Source organism: Ovis canadensis, chromosome 13, assembly GCF_042477335.2.
Source record: "Ovis canadensis isolate MfBH-ARS-UI-01 breed Bighorn chromosome 13, ARS-UI_OviCan_v2, whole genome shotgun sequence".
Classification (NCBI taxonomy): Eukaryota; Metazoa; Chordata; class Mammalia; order Artiodactyla; family Bovidae; genus Ovis; species Ovis canadensis.
In genome coordinates, this window is record NC_091257.1 from 51,421,434 (window position 1) to 51,438,155 (window position 16,722).

Sequence of the window (16,722 nt, forward strand, 5' to 3'; positions counted from 1 at the left end):
TGAGGTTATTGATATTTCTCCTGGCTATCTTGATTCCAGCTTGTGCTTCTTCTGGTCCAGTGTTTCTCATGATGTACTCTGCATAGAAGTTAAATAAGCAGGGTGACAATATACAGCCTTGACGTACTCCTTTTCCTATTTGGAACCAGTCTGTTGTTCCATGTCCAGTTCTAACCGTTGCTTCCTGACCTGCATATAGGTTTCTCAAGAGGCAGGTCAGGTGGTCTGGTATTCCCATCTCTTTCAGAATTTTCCACAGTTTATTGTGATCCACACAGTGTTACTGCCTTGGTGTAAGTATCCCTAAAACTGAAGAATGAATTTCTGGATCCAGAGTTGAAAGCCTGTAGGAATCCATTTCTTTGTGGGTTGAAGGTGGTTTGGATATGGAATTTAAAACTATAGGATCGAGAAATTCAAGAGAACATAGAGAAGACTAGAAAATGGTTGGTGAGCTTTTAGATAGCTGGAAGGGATCTCAGAGGCTGGCTCTAGAATCCTACTTTATCTACCCTGTGGGCATTTTGGAGGGATATCTTTTGAGGATAAGACCTCTGCCCCCGTAGTCCTAGGCTCATATGGGATGACATTAGAAAGCAGATTTGGAGCCCTACTGGGAAGCGCTTTGTTCCTCTGGACTTACTCTTGAGTACTTGCTGCCCTAATGGAGGAATCCAGGGTGTGTTCCCCAGGGCCACTTCTCAGGTGTAACTCCTCCCTGCAGGATGACTGTTTCTGCACCTGAGATTTTGATCAGAGTCCACCGTGGGGAAGCACGCAGATAAAAGCATTGCTTTAAAAAGCTGAGTTCAGCAGCAGGTGGTTTGAAAAGTGAATTCCAGTGGAAAGACCGGAAGCCAGTGACCTGTGGCCCTGATGGAGAGTGTTTGGGGCCTTGGAATGGGGTAGTGTTCTTGGAAGCAGCCAGGAAAGGGCCAAGAGAGAAGGCAGGCCAGTTTCTCAGGAGTGTCTGGGCTGGTGCAGATTAAGTTTGGAGAGAGTGAAATATCCAAATAGAAAGATCCATACAGTAGTTGGAAATAAAGGGTTGATGCTCCAATTATTCATTAGAAATGGGGTTACCTTTTTGGTAGAGGAATGAAAGGCTTAGGAAAATGTGGAGCAGATGGGCCTGTTTGTGTCTTTTTATTCATGATTGAACGTGACCTCTTAGCAAGCTAATCAGAAACTATAGTGCTTGAGTTAGTACATACAACTAACACAGTGTTTATGAATCAAAATATTTATGTTAAATGGCAGCCTTTAAATATTAGTTTGCCACCTTATAAGCAGATTGCTTTTTTTGGTCTTTTTTGTTGTTGTTGTTTAATCTTAAAGTAACATTTGGGGACTTCTCTACCATCCACTGGTTAAGGCTTCACCTTACAATGCAGGAGGTGTGGGTTTGATTCCTTGTCAGGGAGTTAGGATCCTGCATTGCCTTGTGGCCAAAAAAACAAAACATAAACAATATTGTAACAAATTCAAAGGACTTTAAAAATGGTCCACATTAAAAAAAAGTCTTTAAAAAAGGGGTAACATTTTATTTGGTAATTTTATGCAACCAGTTAGTGGATTAAAAAGATTAATTAAAGGAAGACAAAAAATTAAAGTTTGAAGCAATAAGAGAAAAAATGTTTATTTTAAAGTCATTTTTCCCTTCAATTGATAACTCCTACATGTTAACACTGTGAAGAGCTAGATATATGAAGGCTGGGGAAAGAAGGGCTTTTTAAATTCAGAAATGTGGTATCACCCTAGAGTATGATGGTGGGGCCAACTTTGTTACCAAGTTCTAGAAGGGTGACCGTGGCATCTGATCACAGGTCACTCAGCAGAGAGTGGCTGGCATGGGCTGCTGAGTGGCAGCTTATGATCATGGCGAGGCATCACATATTAATCCTCTCCCACCATCCGTGATGTGTTGGTGAGAGCTAGTGACTAATTTATTTATTCTATGTGATTAAACTTGTGTTGGTTTCACCTTTCACGTGAGCCAGGGATCTTGCTGGTTCTTCTTCTGTTATGTATCCACAAGCTCTGAATCCTCAGGCCATGAGATGTGAAGATACATGATGGTTCCCCCGGCTCAGCAGTGACAAGGACTCTACTTCAGGGCAACATCTATTAATAGAGGATGTCACATCAGAAATCCCAGGAGGCTTCTGAAGAGACTTTCCAGGCTCCTTCCCTGGAATGTTTCGATTTCCTCTCTGGAGGAGTATTCTTGGCAAAGACATTTTCAGACTTGAAAACCTTTGTTAAAGACTGCATTTGTGGGGCTCAGTTCCTGCATGATCTTCCACGAATTGATTAAGACACACACATAGACACACACACACACACACACACACACACACACACACACACACACACGTGACCTTCATTGGTTAGAAAGTTGTCCTAAGTGGAAGCTGGGAGTTATATGGTTTTTCATCAGAGGAATTTTGATGTACTTTGTGTCAATTACAGTTAATTAAATTCCTTTCCCATTACTTGGTTTTGGGGATGGAGTGGCAGGTAGTGTGATCCCTGTTTCATTGGTGGAAAAGTTGAGAAATACTTCACTCCAGGCCACACAGAAGGTGGCTGTGGGCCGGGAAGGCGTCCAGGGTCTATGGTTATTGCTCGTTGCCTGGTTGCTCTGTCCCTCTGTCCAGAAGCTAAGAGCCCAGGGGACCCAAAGGCCTCACTGTTGAACTATTTTCTCCTCCTATTTTCTCTCATGTTTGTTTTTTTTTTTCACTCTGAGTAAGTGACTAGTTACGCATGGACTACTTCTGCACAAAGGAATTCAGTGTTCATTTTTAGGAAGCAGTATCAGAGTACACTAGGTTTTTACTTAAAAAGATGGAAAAGAATGTGACAGAGCAGTGCTATTATTATTAAAAAGAATCTTCCAAAAACGGGAAACAGTGGTCACTGCTTATGCATCCAGATAAACTCTAGTAGTTGAGAAGGAAAATTAGTACATTTTCCTGAGAAACATGCTTTAAGTTAATACGTATGTTTTGACACTGTTATGAGTTGATTTTGAAAATAGTCTCCAAGGTGAAAAGAGTGGGAGGATTTTTAAAAAAGTTCCCGGATAGTCATCAGAAGATATTTCAATTCCATTTTCTAATGAAATTCCTACTCAGCAGAGTCTGCATGTACATTTTCTTAAATAGTGTGAAGCGGAAGTGTTAGTCGCTCAGCTGTATACAACTCTTTGCAACCATATGAACTGCAGCCTGCCAGACTCCTCTGTCCATGGGGTTCTCCAGGCAAAAATACTGGAGTGGGTAGCCATTCCCTTCCCCAGGGCACCTTCCCAACTCGGGGTCGAACCTTGGTCTCTTGCATTGCAGGCAGATTCTTTACTGTCTGAGCCACCAGAGAAACCACTACATAGTGTAGTGTAAGAATTTTACTTATTCAGATTGAGATGTGTGACTTGTATAATGCCCACTAAGAAAGGATTAGTCATCTTTTATTTTTATAGCAGAAGAGACAGTGGAAGTGGTGAAGAGGCCTCACCCTCTGAGCTCTACAGATATAACAGTAACTTGTTTTCAGTTTTTGAGCTTTAAACTTGCTTTGCCTCTGGGCAATCATAAATAAAAGAGTGGAGAAAAAGCAAAGCTAACTATATGGGTATGGTAAATACACCATTGAATCATAACCATGTATATGGCCCCTAGCTCGCATTATGCAATCACATCCACTTAACTACTGAAAAATGACAATATGAAAAATCTCTAGGGAGGTCTCTCAAGGTTTAACTCTATTCATTCTCTCAAGAACACGTACCACTAACTAGTTCAGCTAGAGCGTAATTAGAGCATACACACTGCCACCTAGCAATTCATATGATTTTTGATTAGAAAGAATATTGATATCTAAGGCAGTTTTGTGTAATGATCTGGAAATGTAACAGATCTGTTCAGGGAATTTGCTGACTGATGTGTTTGCAACAACAATATTTTTTATTCCTCAAAGCATGCCTCCAACCCAAAGTTATTTGAGAGGCTAAATAGAGAAAAGAAGTTTATGTCTAGTTCCCGATTTATGTAATCCAGTGGATTGCTTCACTTTTTGGGGTTAAAAACACATGTTACAGAAGTTTGAATGTTGAAGAATTTCTAAGTGTAGGGGTTGAGGAGTAAGAGGTACCAAATTTGATATAAATGATGTTCCATTTCACATATTTCTAGAAATCCTCTGTCCCTTTTTCATCCACTGGCCTTTGAGCTTCCTGATGGCAGGGGCTGTCGATTCTAATCCAGCTCTTGGTCTGGCTGGCAATGCCCTGCTGATACTTCCATGACACACAGAGCCTGTCAGAGGCTTGTGTTCCTCTTCTGGGCCATCCTTTATCTCCTCTGTATTTAGAGTATTATAAAATGACACATTGACATATGCTCATTGTACCTATTCAAGCCATGCAAAAGAATAAAAGTGAATGCCCTCCAGATGTCTGTATATATACATACACATATGTAACTTTCATACGTAAAATGAAGTCAGACTATGATTCTACATTGTACCTTTTGTCTTAATATTTCGTACTTTGTCTTGGTGATCTTTCATATCTACCTTACTCCTTTTAATTGCGCCATAGTATTTCATTATACATATATCGGTAATTTAACAGTTCCCTTGTTGGTAACCTTTTAGGTTTTCTCCCCAAATCAATTTTTGTTCTGATGATTCAGCCGCAAATATTTTTATGTATGCTTCGGACGTTGTATGTATTTCCATAGGATGAGTTGTTTGAAATAGAATTGCTTGCGTGAAAGAGTATGCACATTTCAAATGTTGATAGTTCTAATGGGGAGTTGTTGTTCAATGGTGTAAAAGTTCAGTTATGAAAGGTGAACAAGTTCTGTAACATTGTACCTGTAGTTAACAATGCTGTTTACACTTAAAAAATGTAAGAGGGAGATCTCACATTGTGTTGTGCTGTGTGTGAATCGCTTTAGTCGTGTCTAACTCTGTGACCCTGTGGGCTTTAACCTGACAGTCTCCTCTGTCCATGAGATTCTCCAGGCAAGAATACTGGAGCAGGTTGCCATGCGCTATTAGCATACAAAAAGTGGGGAGGCATAAAGAAACTTTGGGCGTTGATGAGTATATTAATTGTCTTGATTGTGGTGCTGGTTTCACAGGTATATGAATGTGTCCATCCTCATTAAATTGTGTGCGTCAAATATATATAGTATTTTTGCATATCAATTATACCTCAGTAAAGATGTGTTTTTTAAAAAAGAATATGTGCACAGTGAAGTTGGAGAAGTACTGCATTTTTTTATTTTAGAGGGAAATATAATGAAAAGCAATCAACCACATAAAAAATTTTTGATAACTCCCTTCAGAAAATAAACATCCATTTACACTCTATCAGTAATAACATCAAAGGTTTACAACCTCAGACACACAATGAAATCAGCCCAGCTCTTAACAAAACAAAGACCTGATGCCCAGGTACCATTCATGGAAGTTTGGATTTAATTGGTTTGGAATGGGGTCTGGGCATTGATAGTCTTTAAAATCTCCCCAGGGTATTAAAATTACTCAACTAGGATTAAGATTTACTGTTATAAATTTTAACCTGCAGTCTTTTTTTGTTTTATAGGGGGAAAAATGTATCTTATGTGAATTTCCATGTTCCTGATTGTTAGTGAGATTGACACATGAGTTAACATATGAGTTTTGTATTGTGTACCTTGCCTGTTTCCCTGTGTGGATGTCTTTTGATTCTTGATGCTAATTAATCCTTTGTTATGTGCCAATTTCTCTCAATTTGTCCTATGTCAAAGTCAGATGACAGGTTCAGCCACTCTTTCCTTCAGTGATCTGAGTTGCTTCTTTTATCAAATATTGTCATTTCACTTTAAGACTTTGTGTCCAGATCTTCCTACATTGATTTATTTGGATAATCCCATGCTGTTTTAATTATTATAGCTTTGGTATATTTAAATATTTGGCCAGAGAATTTTCTTAAAATATTTTAAACTACTTTTTGCATATTTTCCATTCCAGATCATCTTGACAAAGATTCCAGAACCAAGTGTTTTTTTTTTTTTTTTAAAGCTAAAAAATGCTGCTAGGATTTTGGTTGGCTTACATTAATTTGTAAATTATTTTTGGATAAATTACAGTTTTAATAATGTTGAATTATCCTATTAGGAAATATGGTATGACCACTCACTTATTTAATCTTTAATATACTTCAGTAAAACTTCATAGCTTTTCCTGCATATATTTGCAGCACATTTCTTGTGAGATTCACTCATAGATATTTTTACTACTATTATTTTGCCAATACTGGCATGGGAACTTTTTTCAGATTACATATTTTGATTTGTTATTCTCAGCTACTCATTTTTGAATATTTCCTTTGTATCCAATCACTTTACTGAGCTACTGTTATTAATTACCATAATTGTTCAGTTCATTCTTGTGAATCTTTCTAGAAAGACTGTTACATTTCCTACAGACTTTTCCTCATTGCCGTAACATTCCAGTAAATCATCAATTTCTGTAAATGTTCCATGGTGATTTAAAAAGAATGCGTAGGGAATCCTTGCATTGTTCCTTGACCATTCCTGACCAAAAAAATAAAATAAAATTCTTAGCAAGCCTGCAATCCAACAATCTGAGCCTAATTTCTTTTTCCTTCTGGAACAGTATTTTCTCTTTTTCCTTGCAGTTTCCTTTTGAGTCTCATCTCTTGCAGCCCAGGTTTAAGAGTGGCGAATCTCAGCATAAAATCAGTCTTCAAATAAACAGAAGGCAAAGCAATATGTTTTACTACCTCAGCTTATGTGGTTCTGTGCCACTCACCTGGGGCTCTAACTCTCGACCGTTTCTGCTCCTGAGAGACGAAAAGTGTCCCTGAGCCAAGCCCTGCGCTGGGTGCCTGCCCCCCTGTCATCATTAATAAACAGTCGTTGGCAGGGGTCATAGCTCTCGCTCAGTGAGTGGCATGTTTGGAGGAAAAACTGCTGAGGACCTTGGAAGCCAGTTGGATGGCTGTGATGGTTGCGTCACCACACCAGGTCTCACCCGCCGCCCTCTGATTGTGGATGGTGGAGACGGGAACAGAGGGACCTCTGCTCCCCTTGCCACCCCTGCCCACCCTGCTGTCTCCCTGAGTCTCACAGGACACCAGGAGGGATGACCCTGTGAGCGTGTCTGCCATCACAGTCCCATCTGCCCACTCTGGCATCCTTTCCTGAACTGGGTTACTTGAAGCCGTTACAGCGCCTGATGAATCACCTGAGCCTGCTTTCTGTCCAGACCTCAGCCCAGGCATTCTTTCCTCAGGGGAACCTTCCCTGATGCCCCCTGGCCCAGTTGAAGCCTCCCCGCTGTGGGTTTCCCTGGCTCTGTGCCCCTCTCCCTTAGGCATTGCTCAGACTTAAAGTTTCCATTTACTGGGATGGACTTTAGAAAATTAAAATTGTTCTTCTCTACTAAACTGTGAGCTCCATAAAAGCAGAGCCCAAGTCTGTTTTTGTTTCCCAGGATGTCTCCAGGGCCTGGCATCAGACTTGGCAAGTAGGTAAGTAAATAGTAAGCAAATTTGTTGAATGAAAGAATATAAAAGTGATTTCAGGCAGCTTTCTCTCTGTTTTATTCCTGAATACATTCTTCATCTCAACTTAGACAATGTGTATTGCTTCTTTATCAACAGTAAGGGAGGCTATTACTGTATACTGGATGGGGTAATACTTACTTCAGAAATTTTATTTAAGTCCAGGAAAACATTATCATTATCATTATTTTTTAAAAATCCTCTATTCATCTTTTAAGAAGAAATTTTGAGAAAAGCGAGAAGCAACATTCATCCAGTCTCATTGTGTTTGAAGCATGATTGCAACCACGCATGAGGGCCTGCTGGTCATGGAAAGGAGCATGAACTCTAAATATCTGAAGGCTGGCAGAAGTTGGAGATGTTTAAGAAGCAGGAGGGGAAAGAGGACAACTAGCAAAGGAATTGTATTAATTCAAGACATGGAAAAGCTTATTGGAAGCATTCTTCAAAACCCTTCAGAAGCTAGTAAAATAATACTTCACTATGTTTTTCTCCAGTTCTTAAAAAGCCTCACAAACGTAAATATGTGATAAAACCTGAAAATAAGTATTGGCAACTAATTACATTCTCGGGGAGATTTAATTTAAAAGGAGCATATTTATACTACTTCTCTTCAGTAAGATGTTTATGGCATCTGGTCAAAGTAGAATGGACATTTGAAAATCCTTCAACATAGCTGGTATTTAAAGAATAGCAATTGGCTAACGTTTGTGGCTCTGTACATTGAATATTTTGGCTCCCATCTGCTGGTATTCATTCTGAAAGATTTATAATCCTTTGGGGAATGTGGTCAGTGACAAGAGTAGAAGTAAATCCTGAAATGTGGAAAAACTAACTTTCCCTCATAAAAAACTGTTCTAAAAAAATCCCTCAAGCCTATGAATATGTTTCCAGATTTTCAAAAAAGCTGATGATTTACAGAAAAAAAATTTTTTCTATAAAGATCTAACTTCTTAATGATAAATGTATATTTTCCATCATTTGGTTTCAAAATTGGCCTAAAGATAGTTCAGCAAAATACAAGATCTTATGTTTTGGGCATCAGCTGCAGTTACATGACTTTTAAAAGTTTATGTCATCCGTTATAGTGTAAATAATGAAGTAAAACTGAAAAGGTGGAAATACTCTACAAGAGAAAAATGAAAAGAACTTGAAAGAGGAAGCCAAGCTGGTGCTGAATGTCTAAGCAGAAAACTGCTACCAAAGAAACTAGACACAGGAATAGGGAGTCAGGAAGATTCCCCATCATGTATGACTGGGAATAGCAGGACAGAAATTCTTCTTCAGGGAGTTGGACCTGGTGGGAAGGGCTTTCCTGGCCTGACTGGGGCAGGACACGTTGTTGGACAACTACTTGCTTCCAGCTCAGACTCCTGCTTGCGCTGAGACTGAAGCTACTGCCTGAAGAATCCTCTTGATCTGAGGCTCTCAGCTTCCATTGTCCAACCTTTAAGAACCCAGCTCTGTTCCTGCAGGTGCCTGGGAGGAACTTTCTGCCTCCTTTTCACCATTTAAATTCGGGAAAAGAGCCTTGTTTAATGAGTTGTTTCTCTTATCTTCTTTGCTTTTCTTTTTTCTATGTTATTTTCCTTAGTTAATTATGGTTAGTATATAGATTCTCTCTTATGGTTTACAAAATATATACCTTTTTCTAAGAGAGGCACCAGAGGAACTGGTGTGTGGTGTCCTGTGTCCCAAACAGGGGGTCCATGATACTGACAGTAATGATAGAAGACACAGCGCTTTATGTTTTAAAACCAGCTGTGTGAAAATTGGTGGCATTAAAATTTCTCTTGTTATTGAGAAAAAGATGCTAAAAGCTCTAAGAACAAAACTTATTATTTTATATGTAAGTGAAAAAATTAAGGCTCTTGTCATTCTAAACTTAATCTTGAATATAAAAGACAGCCTAGATGACCCAGAGGGAAAATTAGAAGGAAAAGCAGAAATGTTGTTCAGAGCACTTTTAGAGATGTGGAGGGAATATTCTGGAAGGGAGCAAGCAGAGTCTCTGAAGCCTAAACGTTTCTATCTTCACTTTTTGATGCTCACTCTCTACAGATCCCACTTTAGTTATAAACATATTGTGTTGAATTTATAGGAGGATTGGCATGCGTGTATTTGCATGCTATGAAGGTGGGAAGCTTGAGTATAATTTCCATTTTTTTTGTGCTAAGTCTATCTACCTACACATATAATATATATATATATATATATATATATAATATAGCAATGTAAAGCCATGATTAGCAAATGATAGTAAACATAATTTGAAGATGTCTTCCCTCAAGAAAAGAAAAATATGTATTTAGGCCATTGCTACTGTGTTTTGACATAGAAACCCAAGGCTGTCTTATGAACACCTTTTGCATAAAATAGCTTTTTCTTGGCTCCGTTAGAAGTATTGCTTTTCTGTCTTATTAACTATTCTAGGAACTCTTATTTAGCAGCCACTCTCAATAGCAGTAGCAGTAATATATGTATGTAGAAGTAATATATGCTATGTTCTTAAAAATTTTTCAAAGCATTAATGATCAGTGGATGTTACTTAATTTCAGCAATAAATTCTTATTTAATTTCCTAGCAGGCCTGATTCACTGATCATCATTAAAAAAATTTTATATCTCTTGGATTTTTTGAAGAAGCTGTTCCCCACTGCTCTTTACATGTGGTGATTAGCTAAACAGGCGTTGATTTGCATGTTATTTGGCCAGTATTTCATTCATGACAGTGAAACGATCTTTTTCTCTCCTTCAGTCCACCCATTGGTTCCCAGGTTTTAGTGGAATCGCTTCCTCTTTCCCAGCCTCACAGCCTCACCCTGCTTATTCTCTATCCCACATGGATCACTATGCTGCCTACCAGGCAGTTTGCTTTCTTCACGTATGCTATGTTCTAGACCATTCTGTGTACATCTGTAAGAATAATTTTCAGACACAGTTTGCACTGTAGCACACACAGTTCAGGGACTGCCTGTAAACCCCACGTAAACCTCACCTTCCTCAGAATCTCTCTCAAGGCTTGCCCCTGACTCTATTTAATATCATAATTCCACCTGATGTTGTAGCTGTTTAAAGCAGACAGACCACCTTAACATGGTTGACTCTTAATTGGAATAATGTTTTATGACACCCTGGACAGCTTTCTTGTGCTTTAGCTCAGCATGATCCATTTAACAAATTATAACCTACTCAGAGAATTTTAAAAACGAAACATGCTGTGTATGGGGACACACACGTCCCAGTACATGGATTCATCAGCATCTAGTAAATTTCTATGAGAGCATGATCTTATTTAACCTTTCTGTGGCCTTGGGTCTTTGCAGGGAGGAAATCAGACGGCTACCGTGATTGCATTGTGTTCAATGAAGGATTTTAACTTAGCACAAGAGACCTGCCAGTTGGCGATCAGGGATGTTGGAGGCCTTGAAGTTTTAATAAATTTACTTGAGACAGATGAAGTTAAATGTAAGGTGAGTGTCTTGATCACAGTGGACGAGGAGCCTTGATACACATGTGCTTCTCATGTGTCTCTTCACGTGTTTCTCTTCTCAGTGCTGGGCATCTGCCCTTCCTGTTGCTTGTTGCTGGTCTTTAATTTTTACTGATAACTCACTTCTACTACAATTAGCTACCTTTGTCGACTCTCTGATTTTCTTCCTTGTCTTTTTGGCTTCTTTCCGTTAGCTTATGCTTCTTAAATGATGAATGTTTGTTTATTTAACTGCAGGAAAATACAGGGAATCGGGGGATGTGTATAACACCTGGGAATAAACAGTTCCCTTAAAAAACTTAATTGGGGAAGGATTTTAGGTAGACTTGGAATTTTTAAAAAATATAGCACTGGTTCTTTATTAAGCACCCATTCATCTGTAACTTTTTCTTCTCATTTAGATTGGTTCATTAAAAATCCTGAAGGAAATCAGTCATAATCCTCAAATCAGACGTAATATTGTTGACCTTGGGGGCTTACCAGTTATGGTTAATATACTTGATTCTCCACATAAGAGTCTGAAATGCTTGGCGGCTGAGACAATTGCGAATGTTGCCAAGTTTAGGAGAGCCCGGCGGGTGGTAAGACGCCATGGAGGCATCACCAAGCTGGTGAGTAGGTGCCACTCACGGGGGCGGGCATCCCCTGTCCTTCCCTGCTCCTCCTGGACACTCAGTAACACCTGGCTGTGTTCTGGGAATCTTTTTCTTGTGTAACACGCCCTTGAAAATTATTTTTGTGTATGTACATTGGCAAGCAGCCAAAAAAGCATGTTCAACCTAATTTTTCAAAGAAATAATGAATTTTAAAAAATAGATGTCATTTTCACCTATCACACAGGTGGGGATACATTCATATGGCGGGCGGCAGTGGCGGCGAGAGGGTGGTGACTGACTTCACTCAGTCTGAGACTGCCACAGCATTGTTCATCAGCTATAGTCCGATATGAAATAAGCAGTTTGAAAAAAAGAGGGTGACAATGGATGAAGCCCTCTGCAGTGGGATACCGTCTGGAGACCCACATCCTATGAGGAGATAGAGATAATTGCCCCCACAGAGACAGAGCAGCAGACACTCATCCTACTGTTACTTACAGAAGTGAGAACTGAAAACAACATGTTTTACAGGATGAGATTAGTAAAACTGTAAGTGACACATCCATAAGAAGTATCCATTGTCAGCTGTCAGTATTGTATCTTAGAAGTTTATTTAGTAACAAGGAATAAATGTATGTGTGAAAGTGAAAGTGTTAATCACTCAGTCATGTCCAACTCTTTGTGACCCCATGGACTGTAGCTCGCCAGACTCCTCGAACAGAGGAATTTCCTAGGAAAGAATATGGGAGTGGGTTGCCATTTCCTTCTCTGGGATCTTCCTGACCCAGGAATTGAACCTGGGTCTCCTGCATTGCAGGCAGATTCTTTACCATCTGAGCCACCAGGGAAACCCCAAATATATGTTTAATATTATATAAAATCATCACAGGATTAAAAAGTAATGATATCCATGATCCCAATTTTTAAAGACCTTAGCTAACAAGTATAGAAAAATCACTTGAAATACACAAAATTTTTCCTAAGGGGTTCTCTCTGAAATGACTACCAAATTTCCTCCCTACTATTCTACATTGGCCAGTTTGTTATATTACATATATAATCAGAAAACATGATTATTTCAGTAACTGTCACTGGAAGAAAGAAGCTGGCTCAGGGTCCCTGCCCCATCAGGAGGGATATTTACAACGTGCAGTATGGAAGTGCGTTTTTATCCTCACTGTGTCTTGAGTCGCTCCCACAGCATTTATCACACTGGATGACATCACCGCTTTCCTACTTTAAGTTTCTTGAAGATGACAGACATGTCTTATTCATCTCAGTGTCATCCTCAGCACCTTACCTAGGACCTCACACACATTAACAGTTAAGAAATATCTATTGAATCAATGCAGATTCCATGTGAATATGTATGGTGAAACACGTTCAGAAATTTCCTGGAAGAGATGCTGTATAGTCACTTGTAATCTGTAGAGCACTAAAGCTTAGAGTTATTTGCCTCAAAAATAAGATGGACTTGTGGCTGGATAGATAGATGGATAGATAGCTATGTAATGAAACAGATGTGGAAGAATGGTAATTACAGAACCTAGGGGATAGATGTGTGGATGTTGCCGCATGAATATTTCAGCCTTCATGAATATTTGAAAATTTTCATAATAAAATGTTGGAGAGAAAGGGAATTATTACTGTGATTATCATTATTCTGCTTAAGTAATGAATCATGTGGTAGGCTGGTGTGACTGTCCACCAAAACTGCTTCATAAGAATGATACAACAATAAAATGTTTTTATGGGCATCTTATGCAATGTGTGTTGTAGACTGGAGTTTGGACAGTTGCAGTCACCTAATCAAAATAATGACATCTATTTAATTTTAATTCTAAATATATAGCTTTAAATGGAGTATATAGAAATAGTGAATGTTGTACAACTGAAAATAATAAAACATTGTAAGTCAACTATACTTCAATAAAAATTTTAAACATTTAAATTAATTAATAAAGATAGAAAAAATTTTAAATAAATTTAAAACAGAGAGACTGAAGAGAGGAGATGTCACTTGCATCTTGAAAGGTGAACAGGTATGTGTTAGGGAGACACAGGAAAAAGCGTTTAAAGATGGAGCTGTGCTGGTAAAGCCTGGAGCTAGCAAACAACACTGCATGCTTGGAAAGTAGGTGGTGTAACAGGGCCAGGCCCAGGATGAGATGGGCTGAGCAGTGAGAGATGAAGGTGGAGGACCATGGGGATCACACACAGTCTTATCCAGTAAGCTGTGGAGACTGGACTTGGTACAGTTAGAGTAACCAATGGGTAGGTCCTTTTAGAAAGTTCTCCCTGTGATCAAGCCCATCTTCCTGCTGTCCTGTGCCCAGAAGTTACCTGAGAGCCACTAAATAGTCTCCACCCTTGTTCTTGGGTGGAGACCACATGCTGTGTAGACCATGGGCTTGTGTATGTGTGCTCAGTTGACTTTTTGCCACCCCGTGGACTGTAGCCTGTCAGGCTCCTCTGTTCATGGAATTATCCCCCCAAGAATACTGGAGTCAGGTGCCATTTCCTTCTCTAGGGGATCTTCCTGAGCCAGGAATCAAATCCGAGACTCCTGCATCTCCTGCACTGGTAGGCAGATTCTTCACCAGTGAACCACCTGAGAAGTCCAATTAGACCATGAGTCAGCACTAATTAAAGGCAGTGTCCTCTCTCTATGATCTTGGAATTAGGAATCAGTGGAAGTAGGAATCAGTGCAATTAGGAATTGTCTGCTGCTCCCTTCTGAAAGGCAGACAAGATTAAGTGGGCAGTATCCATGGAATTTGGTCTCTGGTGAGAGAGGAATGGAGGAGACATGCGGGGGATAAAGACGGCTCAGGGTGGCTGGCTTCACACCCTGTCCTTCATGGGCAGCCTGACACCCCGCTGTGTGCATGTACCTTGCCTCTCCCTTGAGGGCTTCGGTGACTGGTTACTGCAGAGAGGAAAGAGGGTCCTCACAGCTGTGCATTTGGTCCAGTAGGTTTCGAAAGTTCAGGGTGATGGCTGTGTCTTCCAGAAAGGCCTCATGGTTTTAAGCGTGTACAGGCCAGAGAACTTTTCAGTTCTCTCTGTAAAGTTCTCACGGCTTTAGGGAGCCTACTTTCTGAGATACCAGGAATCAGGATGTGGTTTGCAAATCTTCCTCATTAGACGTTAGAGCCATATTAAGAAAATGCTATCTTGGGGGGATTAAATTTCATGTGGGAAGGAAATATAAAAGCTCCCAAATCTGAAGGACATTGTTTTGAAGGTTCTGTGTGTTCGTTTGACTGCTGAAAGTTAATTTCTTAAAGGATTCTTATTTTTGAGGGAGGTGAGCTTAGTAGCAACCCTGAGGTGATTGCAGGATGGGTTGTCTTTTTCTTTTTTCAAATAGTATTTTATTTGTATTTTTTTTTTTCAAATCAAGAGTTTTTATTGTCTCTTTAAAAGATCACAACTGAGTGCATAGAACCATCTGCTATCTTGTTGTTTCTGCAGCAGGATCACTGAGATCTTCTTATTCATCAGCCTGCTGAACTGTTGCTTTTTCAGAAACATAGATACCATGCAAAAATTTTCTGATATCCTTGTTTTTAACTGTGGTGGCTTGCTGAATCAAAGCAGCTGAATTTGACACAAGTTCAATGTCATTTCCTTCAAGAATCAACTCATCTTTCTGGGCTTGAGATACTGAACAGGCAACCCCTGGCCTCATTCGAACCCTGCGTATGTATTTTTCATCCCCCAAATTTCGGATTTCCACAAGAGAACCATTCTCCTGAATAACAACGTTGATGGGGAAGTGGGCATACACCGACCTCATCGTGTAACGGAAGCCCAGTGTAACACCCTTGATCATGTTCTGTACGTGACTACAGATTGTGCGAACAGTGGCCAGTTCCTTTCTGTTTCCCCACCATTTGTCAACACGGAGCCTCTTCTTTTTCTTTCCAAGGAGACTGAGTTCTACATTGATGTGATTGAAGTCCCTCCGCAGGGTGCCTCTGGGGCCCTTCATAATAACTGTCCGTCCCTTCAAGTTAATGTCGACCTTTTCTGGGATGGCGACAGTCTGATTGCTGAGAATGGTCTTCATTGTCGCAATAGATGCGGCAAAGAGAGCCAAGTAGTATTTTATTTTTTAAACTTAATTTTTATTGGAGTATAGATGCTTTACAATGTTGTATTAGTTTCTACTGTACAGCAAAGAAAATCAGCTATCTATATATATATCTCCCCTCTTTTTTTGGATTTCCTTCACATTTAGGTTACCATAGAGCTCTAAGTAGAGTTCCCTGTGCTATACAATAGATTCTCTTTAATTATCAATTTTATGTACATAGTATCAATAGTGTGTGTGTCTGTGTATATATATATATATATATATATATATATATATATATATATATATATATCAGTCCCAGTCTCCCAATTCATTCCACCAACCCCTTCCCCTTGGTATCCATACATTTGTTCTCTACATCTGTGCCTCTGTTTCTGCTTTGCAAATAAGATCATCTATGCCATTTTTCTAACGCATATACCCACGTATATGTGTAAGTATAGGCATGATATTTGTCTTTCTCGTTCTGACTTAATTCACTCTGTGTAACAGTCTCTCAGTCCATCCAGGTCTCTACAAGTGACCCAATTCCATTCCTTTTATGGCTGAGTAAGATTCCATCACATAGGTGCACCACCTCTTCTTTATCCGTTCCTCTGTTGGTGGACAGTTGGGTTGCTGCCAGGTCCTGGCTATTGTGATTGGTTTAAAGATCCCCATCTGTGTTGTATTGATCTGCCCTCATAGGTCGCTCTGCTTGACTGTGGGAAGCATTCTGCAGAACCTGCTCAGTCCAGCCTGTATGAGACCCGAGACGTGGAGGTGGCCCGCTGTGGGGCGCTGGCACTGTGGAGCTGCAGCAAAAGCTATGCGAACAAAGAGGCCATTCGTAAAGCAGGAGGCATCCCTTTGCTGGCTCGGCTCCTGAAGACTTCTCATGAAAACATGCTTATCCCAGTGGTGGGGACGTTGCAGGAATGTGCCTCAGAGGTACACTGGCCAGCTCTGCC

General features: G+C 39.9%; 1 protein-coding gene and 1 pseudogene across 1 annotated transcript in view; one reads left to right on the forward strand and one right to left on the reverse strand.

Moving 5' to 3' along the window:
- Window positions 1-16,722, forward strand: part of ODAD2 (outer dynein arm docking complex subunit 2) — a 168,585-nt gene that overhangs the window by 62,634 nt on the left and 89,229 nt on the right. Inside the window, exons 12-14 of the mRNA XM_069547749.1 lie at window positions 10,908-11,054; window positions 11,476-11,685; window positions 16,460-16,702. Of these exons, the coding sequence (XP_069403850.1) occupies window positions 10,908-11,054; window positions 11,476-11,685; window positions 16,460-16,702 (600 nt within the window). The remainder of the gene's footprint in view (window positions 1-10,907; window positions 11,055-11,475; window positions 11,686-16,459; window positions 16,703-16,722) is intronic.
- LOC138417849 (large ribosomal subunit protein uL6 pseudogene) lies at window positions 15,167-15,745 on the reverse strand (annotated as a pseudogene).